The sequence below is a fragment of the Leopardus geoffroyi genome, chromosome C3 (genome assembly GCF_018350155.1).
Source record: "Leopardus geoffroyi isolate Oge1 chromosome C3, O.geoffroyi_Oge1_pat1.0, whole genome shotgun sequence".
NCBI classification, from domain to species: domain Eukaryota; kingdom Metazoa; phylum Chordata; class Mammalia; order Carnivora; family Felidae; genus Leopardus; species Leopardus geoffroyi.
Genome location: NC_059338.1, coordinates 53,597,371 through 53,612,172, shown reverse-complemented (window position 1 = coordinate 53,612,172; position 14,802 = coordinate 53,597,371). Strand labels below are relative to the sequence as shown.

At 38.9% G+C, this 14,802-nt stretch overlaps 1 protein-coding gene across 1 annotated transcript in view; it reads left to right on the top strand.

The window, feature by feature from the left end:
* The first annotated feature begins 4,841 nt into the window (after window positions 1-4,841).
* KLHL20 (kelch like family member 20) overlaps window positions 4,842-14,802 on the top strand; it is a 71,613-nt gene continuing 61,652 nt past the window's right edge. The window contains exons 1-2 of the mRNA XM_045452875.1: window positions 4,842-5,034; window positions 5,945-6,008. Of these exons, the coding sequence (XP_045308831.1) occupies window positions 5,986-6,008 (23 nt within the window). The 5' untranslated portion in view covers window positions 4,842-5,034; window positions 5,945-5,985. The remainder of the gene's footprint in view (window positions 5,035-5,944; window positions 6,009-14,802) is intronic.

Below are 14,802 nucleotides of genomic sequence, written 5' to 3'. Positions count from 1 at the left end.
CGTCATAAAAGCCACACATCATGAAAGGCCCACAGCTAATATCATCGTTAGTGGGGGAAAACTGACAGCTTCCCGCATAAGATCAGGAATGAGACAGGGGTGTCCATTCTCAGCACTGTTGTTCAACATAGTATTGGAAGTCCTAGCTTCAGCAATCAGACAACAAAATGAAATAAAAGGCCTCCAAATTGGCAAAGAAGTCAAACTTTCACTCTTTGCAGATGACATGATACTCTGCATGGAAAACCTGAAAGACACCACCAAAAAACTGCGAGAACTGATACATGAATTCAGCCGAGTCGCAAGATATAAAATCAACATATAGAAAGTGGCTGCATTTGTATACACCAATTATGAAGCAACAGAAAGAGATATCAAGGAATCGATACCATTTACAATTGCACCAAGAACCATAAAATACCTAGGAATAAACCTAACCAAAGAGGTAAAAGATCTGTACGCTGAAAAGTATAGAAAGCTTATGAAAGAAATTGAAGACACAAAGAAATGGAAAAACATTCCATGCTCATGGATTGGAAGAACAAATTATCATTAAAATGTTGATACTACCCAAAGTCATCTACACATTCAATGCCATCCCTATCAAAATACCACCAGCATTCTTCACAGAGCTAGAATAAACAATCCTGAAATTTGTATGGAACCATAAAAGACCCTGAATAGCCAAAGCAATCCTAGAAAAGAACACCCAAGCTGGAAGCATCACAATTCTGGACTTCAAGCTGTATTACAAAGCTGTAATCATCAAAACAATATGGTATTGGCACAAAAACAGACACACAGATCAATGGAACAGAATAGAGAACCCAGAAATGAACCCACAAATATATGGCCAACTAATCTTTGACAAAGCAGGAAAGAATATCCAGTGGGAAAAAGACAGTCTCTTTAGCAAATGGTGCTGGGAGAACTGGACAGCGACATGCAGAAGAACGAACCTGGAACCACTTTCTTACATCATACACAAAAATAAAATCAAAATGAATAAAAGACCTAAATTTGAGACAGGAAACCATCAAAATCCTACAGAAGAAAACAGGCAACAACCTCTTTGACCTCGGCCACAGCAACTTCATACTTTACATGTCTCCAAAGGCAAAAGAAATAAAAGCAAAAATGAACTATTGGAACTTCATCAAGATAAAAAAACTTCTGTACAGCAAAGGAAACAATCAACAAAACTAAAAGGGAACCAACAGAATGGGAGAAGATATATCAGACATATTGGATAAAGGATTAGTATCTAAAATCTATAAAGAACTTACCAAACTCAACACACAAAAACCAAATAATCCAGTAAAGAAATGGGCAGAAGACATGAATAGACACTTCTCCAAAGAAGACATCCAAATGGCAAGCATACATGAAAAGATGCTCCACATCATTCATCATCAGGGAAATACAAATCAAAACCACAATGAGATACCATCTCACACCTGTCAGAATGGCTGAAATTAACAACTCAGGAAACAGATGTTGGTGAGGATGTGGAGAAAGAAGAACCCTTTTGCACTGTTGGTGGGAATGCAAACTGGTGCAGCTGCTCTGGAAAACAATTTGGAGGTTCCTCAAAAAATTAAAAATAGAACTACCTTATGACCCAGCAATTGCACTACTAGGAATTTATCTAGAGGAGAAAAACTGCTGATTCAAAGGGGCACATGCACCCCAATGCTTATAGCAGTGCTATTGACAATAGCCAAATTATGGAAAGAGCCCAAATGTCCATCAATGAATGGATAAAGAAGATGTGAATGGATAAAGAAGATACACACACACACACACACACACACACACACACACACACACAATGGAATACCACTTGCATATGTATATGTATACATATACATACAATGGAATACCACTCGGCAATGAAAAAGAATGAAATCTTGCCATTTGCAACAATGTGGATGGAACTGGAGGGTATTACGCTAACTGAAATAAGTCAGAAATATATGATTTCACTCATATGTGGGATTTGAGAAATTCAACAGACGAACATAGGGGAAGGGAAGGAAAAATACGATAAAAACCAAGAAGGAGGCAAACCTATAAGACTCTTAAATACAGAGAACAGAGTGAGGGTTGATGGGGGTGGGGGTGGAGGGGTGTGTTAAGTGGGTGACTGGCATTAAGGAGGGCACTTTTTGGAATAAGCACTCGACATTATATGTAAGAGATGAATCACTGGGTTCTACTTCTGAAGCCAAGACAACACTGTATGTTAACTAACTTGAAAATAAATTAATAATAATTTTTAAAAAAGATCTGACTTTGGCTCAGGTCATCATCTCACCTTTCGTTAGTTCAAGCCCGGCATTAAGCTCTCTGCTATCAGTGCTGAGCCCACTTCCAAGCCTCTGTCTCCCTCTCTGTCTGCCTTTCCCCTGCTTGCGTGTGAGCATACTCTCTCTCACTGTCTCTCAAAAATAAATATTTAAAAATAACAACAACAACAGAAATAACGTAGCCTCTCCCCACAGATGAACCTTGAGGATTTTATGCTAAATGAAATAAGACCAAGAAAGAAAAATACCATATGATTTCACTCATATGTAGAATCTAAAAAACAAAACAAATAAAAAATAAGCAGAATCAGACGTATAAATACAGAGAACAAACTGATGGTTGCTAGAGGGAAGGAGCATGGGGAAATGGGTAAAATGGATGAAGAGGAGTTAGAGATACAGGCAACAATTCTGGAATGAATGTCATGGGAACAAAAGGTACAGCATAGGGAATATAGTCAATGATATTGTAATAGTGATGTAACAGGACAGATAATAGCTACACTTGTAGTAAGCATAGCATAATGTATAGAGATATTGAATTACTATGTTGTACACTGAAAAGTAATGTAACATTGTGTTACCTATTCTCAAATAAAAAATTTTTAATAAAAATAAATAAATAGGGGCACCTGGGTGGCTCAGTTGGTTAAGCGTCGGACTTCAGCTCAGGTCATGATCTTGCGGTTCGTGGGTTCAAGCCCCGCGTGGGGCTCTGTGCTGACAGCTCAGAGCCTGGAGCTGCTTTGGATTCTGTATCTCCCTCTCTCTCTCCCTCTCTGCTCCTCCCCCACTCTCATTCTGTCTCTCTCTCTCAAAAATAAATAGTAAACATTAAAAATTTTTTAAATAAAAATAAAAAAATAAAGTAGCCTCTCCTTGCCTTAACTAATCACTCTCCCTAACATCACCCTGTTTATCTTCTTCCTTACTAGCATTTGCCACTGACTGGAATTATTTCGCTTATTTACTTGTTTATTGTCTATATCCTTTTACATGAATTAGTATGCTTCTGGCTGCAGGTATTAGAAACCCCCAACTCACTTTAAAATATGAAATTTATTATCTTACATAACTAGAAGTCCAACAATAGGGCAGTCTCTGGGCAAGGAAGGATGAGTAGTTTAAAAATGACATTCAAGGACCCAAATTCTTTCAGCCTCTATGTTCTACCATCCTTACTCTATAGCTTCACTCTGCTCTGGCTTCTCTCATGGTTGCAAAATGGTTGTAGTGGTGTCAGTTGTCACATCCAGACACAACGATGGCCAGAGAGAAAAGATGCTATCTCTTATTGCATCTCTTCTAAATTTACTAGGAAGTCCCCAGTCCCCATTAGATTTCCTCTGATTTCTCACTAGTCAGTATTGGGTCATTTACTTGGAGATGATTTAGATCAACTACTCATAATGGAAAACAACCACCATAACCACATAAATGATCACTAGAGCTTTAGGATGTTGTCTATCTCATTCATGATTGTATTTCCAAAGCCTAGTGCAGTACTTGGCATGCAACAAAATTGGCATCTGTTGAATACCTACTAAGTGCCAGACACACAACATGATCTTCATTATAATTTATTTCTCAAAACAACTTTATACAAGAGGCATTATTATTCTTTTACACAAAGAAAACTAATGCTTAGGAGATTAAGAACTTTGACCAAGATCACAAAGTCAGTCACAGCACTAGGATTTCAAAATATGGGGGTCTGGATCTAAAGGTGACACGTTTCCCACTACAACCTAATTAACAGAAAGTATTCTTTCTCTTTCAGAAACAACTGGACAAATATGTCAATCCCATGGGAAGAACAGCTAAAGAAAATCTGGCTAAATTCATGCTTAGCCTACAAGATACCAGGAAAACAGCAACAGTCTTTCACTGATATTACTGAAACTGAGTCCCCAGCCTTATCACTTGTATATTGTCTAAATGTGTAGTAAAAATCAGATGGCTGTGTGGTCTGGTAAAATCGGGCAGAGTACAAATTGAAAAAGAATTTTTCACACAGAGGAAGTGTTTGAAATGTCGGCATAAAGTGTTTGGACAAACACTTTTTGTTTTTCTCCTACTAATCTGTTTGTCCTTGGTGAAGTGTTTGGATAAAACTCTGGTATCTTGAAAGCTAAACTGTGGGAAATCTGGAAGGTCAGGTCTATTTCTGATTTGGCTGTGTATCCCCAGCAGCTTGCACATTGCAGGGGCCTAAGAGAGATATGTCAGCCCCGCCTACGCACGCGTCAATCATACACTCCACAATGAGGGGCAACATTGTGCCTATACAGTGCAATAGGAGACCTACAAGCTACGGATAAATAATTCCTAGCTTTTTGTGACTACACCCATTTTTCTATTGCCTTCTGGTGGGGAAAACAAAGAAGAAAGAAGGAAACTTCGGTATTCAAATACTGTCAGATCAGCTGTGAACTTGCAAAGTGGTCATCCTCAGGATTGGAGGAAGTGGCTAAGAGGACAGGCGGTCTTTGAGGCGATCCGAATCTCCAGCAAAGGGCGCGGCTACTTCCTGAGCCGCGCCGGAACCTTTTGGCGGGCTGTATGAGTTCCAGAAGGAACGATTTAGGAACAGGACCGCTTCCGCTGCTGAAGAGACGAGAGGGGTGGGGAGGAAATAGTTTGAGGATCTGATCCTGCCTGCGCTAGCGGCGGCAGTGGAGCAGGCAGAGAGGGGGCGGCGGCAGAGAAGAAAGTGACAGAGCCGGTGAGTTAGCCGCCTTAGAGCAGGAGACAGTGGACAGCGCCCAGAACTTGCTTTGCAAATCTGGTCCTAAGTTGCTGAGCTGCCGGGTGGGGTAGGGGGCCGTGCTTCGCCCGCCGCCTGTCAGTGGGCGCCGAAACGGGGCTTTTGGGGCGCTGGGGCTGGGCCTCGCGGGGCACCAGACTGCGCTCTAGCTGGCTGACACCCCTACCCGGGAGCCCTGGGGGACGCTGGGGTTCTTACCCTGCACAGCTTCCCCGGACAAGAGCCGGAATTCGGGGGAAGGAAATGGGTACTGTGCGTCCCATTTAACCCTCGGGACCTACCGAGGTCTTGCCAAGTGGGTGGTGGACATTGTTTCGGGCACTGAACGAAGGGCTTGTAAGGAGAATGTTAGTCTGGAACCAGAGCTCTGCTCCGTTCGTGCTGCCCGACTGTCGGAAGCGGAGTCGTTTGTTTTTAAAGGCAAATGCCGCCCCCTGCTCCTGTCACTTCGGGACAAGTTAAAGCTTCAGATCCGTTGTTAAGCCGGCGTGTTCCCTATCCAGTCTATCCTCTTATTACTTCTGTGGGTAAATGTGTTCTGTAGGTATACTTGATAGTGAGGCCAAAAGTTAAACGTCTTCAAGCACTTTTTGAGGAGAGGCCAAAACTAACCTAGCAATCAGGACTGTATAAGCGCGCTTTCTTCGCTTTCACTTATAATCGTTTTAGCTTTACATGTCTATATCCAGACTGAGGATGGTCATCTTAAAGGCACTAAGGTTATGACGGTGCAGATGCAAAAGGCCTGTGGTATAATATGATGTAATTTTTTTTTTTTTTATCACTGAACGAAATGATTATATAGAGATTGTTACTGGAAAGATCAGAAATAGTTTTTTATTAAGTTACTGCTTTTCTGTTGTCTTAGGTTCGGCTGTAGAGTGTGGTGAAGGGTACTTTTCATGGTGCATGGAAGGAAAGCCAATGCGCAGGTAGGCTTTTAGGAGGAAAACCTTCAGTTTCACTGATTGAAATTCAACATGGAATAATTCAGGACTTCATTTAATTTTTTGAAAGGGTTTTCAAACTTTACCAAATTCTGCTGGAACTGATGATTCTTGTTCTAAAATAAATCAAAAGTATTATCTAGAATTAATCACATTTTAAATAAGAGCCCAATATAGTACTTACATGTCTAAAGAACGTTATGAATTTTACGTAGTTGTTAACATTTAAATTTTCCTTCTTGCATGGTAATTTTTGTGATAATCATTAAGTGTGATATGATACTCTCTGAGTTCCTTAGTCTTCAATTCTCTATAGAATGTAGAAGGTTCTGTTGCCATTGAAGAATAATAATTTGTAATACACTGTACGTATACCTAATTATGGTTTGGCCTATTTTATTGATGATCAATAGTACATTTGTTCTGTTAATTAAAATAGCTGCATTGCAGGAAAGATTCTTGGGGGACTGAAATAGGTAGTGGACATAATAACCCATAGAAAAATGGAACAGAGTGTAAGATTATATAGACAATCATAAGCCCTCCCAATTCTAAAGTTGATAATGTTTTTTCTTAATCTTTTCTAACAAATAGATCTAGAGTCATCAAAACAAAATCAGCCCAGTTCTTTTTCTTTGTTCTTTAAACTCATTTCACATTTATTGAACTGTATGTAATCATTTGTTACTTAGCATCAAAGAGAAATGGCTCTGGCAGAGCCAGAGAAGAGAAGAAAACATTTTAGGGGAAGAAACATTAAATGATGGGGGTATGACTTATGACTTAGGACCAGGAACAATAATATATATTGTTTTCCAAATCTGTTATTGATTTTTTGATTGACCTTGAACTGTTTACCTTCTCTGTGCCCCAACTTATTTTTCTAATGTATCTGACCAGGATATTGGGAACTAATGAATGCTTTCAAATGCTTTGAGATCTCCAGATTAAAGATGATATGATGTAACAAATGTCAGTATTTTATTTGTATCTAACTTCATGTAGGAATAATATTTGACTGCAGAGTACATGAATAAATTAACATCTATTAAATGCTTTACCACTGTATCCTGTATCATGGTTGCAAAAACCACTGATTGCTTCTCTTCCTCATTGCTTCTGTTCCTCACCTGCCATAAATGTCATATCTTATGTAATTGCTAAAATAAGAGCTTATTATTTTTTAAAAAGAGAAGGCACAGCGTGGGAATGTCTTTGGTTTATCAGTAATTTCTATATAAAATATTCACTTAATCACTCATATCTACATGCTTTTTTTTCTTGCTTTATTATATAATACTGCCAGTTATTCAAAATCATGTTGAGAGAATTCTTCTGCCATTAATTGTCAAACTACAGCTCTTTCTTCATCACCATCACTTGGCCAGAGCCTGGCCTACCCATTGATCTCGGATTTAATTTTACATTTGCTTACCTTTCCCTGCTTGGCTGTCATTCTTGTAGCTGCAGCCCAGAAGGCAGTCTCTGTGCAGTAATGTTGGTTTTATACTTAGCTACTATTGGAGAAGCTTTGAATAAGAAGTAACTGTATTAAGATTATTTGAATACACGTTTATGGGGCGCCTGGGTGGCGCAGTCGGTTAAGCGTCCGACTTCAGCCAGGTCACGATCTCGCGGTCCGGGAGTTCGAGCCCCGCGTCAGGCTCTGGGCTGATGGCTCAGAGCCTGGAGCCTGTTTCCGATTCTGTGTCTCCCTCTCTCTCTGCCCCTCCCCCGTTCATGCTCTGTCTCTCTCTGTCCCAAAAATAAATAAACGTTGAAAAAAAAAAATTAAAAAAAAAAAAAAAAAGATTATTTGAATACACGTTTATTCTCCCTACTAGAGAATTTTGAGTCTTCTATACCTTTGCATCCGTGGTGCCTAATGATTCCTGAATAATCATTTAAATGACTAAACAGTACCTGCAGACTTTTTCCCTGCGTGCTACCTGCCAAAAAATATGAACAAGAAAAGGCTGAAAACAAGTTCGTTAAAGGTATTTTAATGCTTAATTACAAAGTTTTATGAAATTGATTGACACCTTACTAGTAAAGCTTCATTGAATTCATTTAAATAGCCATTATGTGTACAGATACAAAATTTAAAAGATACAATAAGATGGTCAGTGAAAAGTAAGTCTCCCAATGCTGACCCCAGCTCCCAGTTCTCTTTATAGGCAACCACTACAGTTTCTTATTCATTTTTCATAAACATAATGGACATACAAGCATACACAACAACTCTCCTTTTCTAAAAACACTAATGTCAGCATACCATGCACATTCTACGATATCTTTCTTTTTTCACTTCACACATTATCTTGTAGATTATGACAAATACATATAGACCCACCTTATTCTTTTTGCTAGATACTTAGTATTTCATTGTCTGTAACTGCCATATAGTTAACCAGTCCTTTTCGGAGACACTTAAAGCTATTTCAAATATTTTGCTATTACAACCAGTCTGCAGTGAATATCCTTGCCAGTTGTTTTTGCCCAAATGTGTATGCATAGAATAAATTCTTAGATGTAGAATTGCCCAAAGAGTATGTGTGTTTTTAAATTTTGGTATATATTGACAAATTTCCTTCCTTAGAGATTATACCAATCTAGTCTCACCAAAAATATGCCTGTTTCCCAACATATTATTTTTTAATGTTTATTTATTTTTGAGAGAGAGAGACAGAATGTGAGCAGGGGAGGGGCAAAGAGAGGAGGAGAGACAGATCCAAAGCAGGCTCCAGGCTCTGAGCTGTCAGCACAGAACCCAATATGGGGCTTGAACCCACAAACTGCAAGATCATGACCTGAGTTGAAGTTGGATGCTTAATGGACTGAGCCACCCAGGTACCCCTAAGATATTATTTTTTAATCATGTATTTCATTTAGAGATACTAAATCATTTTGCAATGTAATTATTTCCTTCCTTAAATATATAAATAGGAAACTGAGCCTGATTTTATTAGGAATTGATTCATTCACTCGCCAAACATTTCTATAGAACTGATTATATGCCCATATACTGTATATATGCAGATGAAGAGATGGAAAGACATGTGAATAGACACCATACTACAACATGAACATAATTTTAATAGAGATGTAAACATAGAGAAGGGAACTTCTGCTCTGTGAAGATGAGGAGAGCTTCACAGAGATGGTGATATTTGAGCTGGATCTTCTAGAAAGGATAAGGATTTGCTTTAAAGTAAAGAATGTACTTTAAAAGATACAAATTTAAAGAAGGAGGTTAATTAAAGACCCCATAAACAGAAGGAACATCTGTGCTGTGCCCCCACCTCAAAAAAAGACACCAAGACCTGCAAGTATATGACATGAATGGAATGGTGAGTATATCTGCAGTGTAGAGCATGTGGGGGCAGAAAAAGTGAAACAGGGAAAAATCATAGAGAATTAGGCTGCAACCATGGGAAAGAGTTCGGCTTTATCCTCTAGGTATTTAAGAACCAGTGTACATTGTTATATAGATTAGATTTGTTCTTGGGGCTGATCTTTGGGAGGAAAGGGCATAGCCTAGAAAGAGGGAAGAAATGATGGCAAAGAAACTAATTACAGGAGTTGTGGTGGTTTAGGTGAAACCTGACGGCGATTGGAAGTAGATCTGTGGCATTGGGGATTGAGAGAAGAGGATGAAATTAAGACTTTGTCTAATAGTGACATCAAAAGGATTTGGTGGATATAGAATAAGGAAAAGGTAGCAGCATAAATGACTCCAAGGATTTCAGCTTGGGAAACCAGGTTCTGCCATGATGAGATCAAAAATACAGGAAGAGGCACCAACAGGTTTCAGTAAGCCAGAAATAGTTTCTCTTTCATACGTTTTAAGATTGTTATGTCTAGGAAACCAGCCAACAGAGATAGCCAGCATATAACTGGAATATGGGTTTGGGACACAAGAGAGCAGAAGAGATGCAAAAAATTGCGCATCAGCAGCCCACAGAATGTTCTTGAAGTTGTAGGCATGAATGAGGGTAGAACAGAAAAGGGGGGATGCCAAGGACAGAACCTCAAGATCAGATGAGCTTCTCCTTGCTTCAAACAACAATAACAATCCCATTCAGGTCTCATATCTTTAGAATTTCCTATTTATTTTAATCCGTCTAAAATGCATGTTTAAAAATAGTAGTGTAAAATGTACCTGCTAGTGTAAAATGACTCTTCCTTGGTGTGGCATGCACTGTAGGTTAGCTTGCTGAACAACTGTTCTTCCTTTCCTTTACTATATAGAAACAGGAACATAAAATATTATGCTTGGTATCATCATCTTCTTTGCATTTGAGATGGCCGTATAACACAGTGCTGCCAATGAAATGTCAGCAGAAGCTGCTAAGAGGTATCTTAGGGAAGCCCTGGCTGTCCTGACGTAAAGGGAGGCTAGCTTGTTTGCATGCTCTTCCTCCTTCATGCCTTGATAGCTGGATCAATCCTGATATTCATTTTACCCGATAAGCAGGGATGAGGTATTTTAGGGCTAAACCATTTATGACCTGTTTTCAGATTAAGGGGTTACAGCCTGGCTTCCTGGTATGGAATCAGGTATGGAATTTATGTAGTGCTAGTGGGTACCCTCCTGGTAAGCAGAGCTGGTACTTTGGGCTATTATTTCTGTCTTAAGGGTTTTTATACTCCTATCTGTAGTTTTCTCTTTTTTCGAGCCTGCTTAGGACTTTAAATAATGGTCAGTTTAGCTGAATCTTTTTGTTTGTTTGTTTTTTTAAGAGAAGGCTGTTAATTTCCGAATTAAAACAGAACTTTTGAAGTATAAAGGGAGAGATGTTCATTTAGGTAGGGAGCACAATTCCAGGCTAAGAAAAGATTTGCAGGTCTTTGGACTAGGAGACAAAACTTGATTATAAATGCTTTAGAAGCAGAGACTGTGTTTTCTAAACTTTTTATTGTGTTGATTTCAAATTATGTTAACCCCTTACAGAAAATGGCTCTTTCCTCAACTAAGAATATTACTTTTGGAGTTAAAGGTCTAAGGAATGTGTGACATAGTAGCCCTGAAATTTGAGGGTGGCTTACACATGTTGGGTGGGTAGAGGTATCAGTGTTCGTGGAAATTACCCATCTCTTTACCTACCCCACATTTCCTTGACTTCCTAGATTGTTGGGACTTTTAAAACAAACTCTTAACTATAGAGTACAAACATAAATAAATACATTCTTGTGGGGCGCCTGGGTGGCTCAGTTGGTTGAACGTCCAACTTCAGCTCGGGTCATGATCTCACTGTTCCTTAGTTCAAGACCCGCATCAGGCTCTGTGCTGACAGCTCAGAACCTGGAGCCTGTTTCAGATTCTGTGTCTCCCTCTCTCTCTGCCCCTGCTCATGCTCTGTCTCTGTCTCAAAAATAAACATTAAACATTTTTTTGATAAATAAACACACAGATACATAGATACATACATACATTCTTATGACTTTCACCTTTACTTATTTTGACTATTCATTCCTACTCACACTGAGAAAAACTTTCTCTCTGGGATAATAAGTCTTCATAACTTGTTTTCTGAGAATAACCTCTGGAACGCCACTCTATCAGTTCAACATGCCTTTGCCCATACTGTTTCTGCAACCACTTCAACCATTTTCTAGCCATCACGTAACTCCCTAGATTGTGTGGCATCTCCCAACTCTTGATTAATGCAAGCATTTATATTCCTTGATTTGGACTGCTGATTACTGCTGGAAAAAAGAAGCCATGGGGAATTCATGCTACTCTAATCAGAATCTTTAACACTATTTGAGCCAGGGGTGCCTGGGTGGCTCAGTCAGCTAAGCATCCAGCTCTTGATTTTAGCTCAGGTCATGATCTCACAGCTTATGGGATTGAGCCCTGCATCAGGCTGTGCCCTGACAGCGTGGAGCCTGCTTGGCATTCTCTCTCCCCTTCTCTCTTTACCCCCACCCCCTACTCTCTCTCTCTCCTCTGTCTCTCAGAATGATAAATAAAAAATAAACAATTAAAACGTATATTATTTGAGCCAACAGAGTTATCCAACAGTAAATCTGTAGGTCCCTGGTTAATGCTTACTCATTCCCCAGTTAACGCGTACTCACTGCCTGAAGCAGCTGTGTCACACCTTTATGCATTCTCTCATGACCCTGTCACTACCCCTCTCACTGCCAGCAATGGCCTGCTCCCCCAACTTCACAGAAAAAATAGAGGCCATGAGGTATGAACTTTCCCAAGGCCCTGATACTTCCTTACCACAAAATAAATGTATCTGTTTCCTCATTATCTCCGCCCCCTTACTCCCTTCCTCTGAGCTCTTATGTAAGCCTTTCTACCTTTTGTCAAAGAGTCATTCCTCTGTATTTTGGTTCTGTATACTCCCCCTCTTCAAGGATCTCGCACCATCATTTATTCTCTATTTTTTTAAATTGCTCCCTCTTTCTCATTCTTCATATTAGTATATATCATTTTCTAGTCTTCTTCCACTTTAAACTGACATTAAAGGTCTCTTCTTGTCACAGGAAAAGTTCATTTTGGAAATACTCCATACCCAGTATCTCTTTCTTTACCTTCATTAACCACTGCCATTGGAAACTTCAGGTTTTTACTGAAAATGTAGGGATAATGAAGTTTTTTGACTATTCATTATTTTCTTACTGGCTGTCTCCCCTTAGATCACAACCTGCCACCATTTTTATCAGTGCCCCCCTTTCCTTTCCCCTGTGTTATAATTCTCCCTTCTCAATTATTGTTACTTTATTATACTGAGCAGTTTAGTCTCTTTGTTACAATCCTGATATCTCTAGTAGAAGTGGTTAAAAAACAAAATCTTAATGTCTTTAGATCATATTGAATGTGTGGCATGGCTTCACGTAAGACAGAGTGGTAGGGACTGTGGCAAACTAAGAGTACAAGCCCTCCTGATGGTACTCAAATGCAATTTCAGTTTCAATCTCAAAACAAAACAAAACCTGTAAGCAAAACCCTTCTGGTGGTCTTTGTCATTCTAGGGGGACCTCACCTTGCCTTTCATAATTAAAGGGCCTAAATACTCGTTTTCTCAAAAGCAGCATCTGTCTCTGAAATAAATGCTGTTCCCTTCCCCAGAATGTAAAATAACAATAATTGAAAATTTATAATAGCAGTTTTTTTCTTCTCACTATGTAGAGATTCAATTGTAGTAATTATAGTTTCTTAAACTGATTCCATAATATCTGATGCTTGCCTTATAGAATTGTTTAGATTTATTGACATTTTGGGTAAGTGAATCCTTCTTGTTTAATTTATATGTTTGACAATATGTTTTACTTTTTTTTTTCCTTTATAGCTGCATTTTGAATTCTTGCTTTCCCCACTCTGTTATTTCCCTTCAACTTAGGTCAGTATATTCTTTTTGTAAAAACTGACTTCCACTGAAAAAGAGATTTTTATTTTATTAGTCAGATTTTATTAAGTCAGTCATTTATTCACATTTTAATGTGTTTAAAATTACCTGCTTGCTAAATACAGATTCTAGAGTCATATCACCAGAGATTCTGATTCTCTAGCACCTCAGAAGCCTGAATTTTTATTAAGCACCCTCATATATCTGGTGTCAAAGAAACACAATATTTTAAAAGTGAATATAACAGCCTAGTGGGAATTGAACAGTCAGTAAAGAACAGTATCTAGTCTTCTCACATTTTCATTTCATTTGAAAGAAAAGCCACACATTCAGACCATGATCTTAAATCTATCAGTACCATGTTTAGAAAACATGATAATAATGGAGGAAGACCCTCTGTATACAAGAGTAGTTGGGGGCGCCTGGGTGGCTCAGTTGGTTAAGCGTCTCTTGATTTCAGCTTAGGTCATAATCTCCCAGTTTTTGAGATCAAGCCCCACGAAGCTCTGCTTCAGATTCACTCTCTGCCCACCCCCTAGCTCCTCTTCTACTTATGCTCTGTCTCTCAAATCAAAGTAAATAAACATTTTTTAAAAATATTTTTAAAAAAAAGACTAATTTACTAATCAAAGCAAGAGTAAATTTCTAAATTCAAGTTGGTTAGGAAATTTAGAATGCGTGGCTGATTTTACCGTTTCACATTTTAACTACCATGTTTTTGGTATCAGAATGCTTTGGGCTGAAAGTCCTGACTCAGACTAGCATAATCAACATGGAAATCTTTTATTTACATAACCAGAAGGCCAGAGGTCGGGATGGGCTCCAAGACTGGTTGATGCAGTGGCTTGGTAATATCATCTTGGACCCAAGTTCTCTGTCTCTCCAGTGTAGTTTGTGCAGTGTCAGCTTAATCCTGCCCTAAAATTGGCCTCCCATCCCACTACCACCTACCAGTGTAGAATGCTGCATTCTTCCTTGTTAATGCCCTGCAGAAGAAACTCCCTAAATTATGGAATGTACATCTGTTCCTGTAATTTGATGACCAGCTTAGGTAAGAGAATGCCATCAGCTAAATGATTTGAAAGAAGTCAGGATTCATCCTTAAAAACATGGTCATCTTCCCCTGAAGCACACGGCTAGAGGAGGAACAAAATCAAGATTATGTTAAAATTTGAGAGAGTTGATGGTAAAATATGGTATTAAAGAATTTATCTTGAAGTTATGTTTTTCATCAGTGCTAAAAGAATACAAAATCTGCTAAAGTTATTATCAGCAGATTTTATACCCTTTGGTTTTAGATAGACTGATTCTTTCCCAGAATTGACAGAGTCTTTCGGGGAGAAGGCAAAAGCTCTGTTTGGTCTCCCTAGTTTGTTAAATGTGGATAGAGTCCAGAATAATCCTTTCACTTGCCT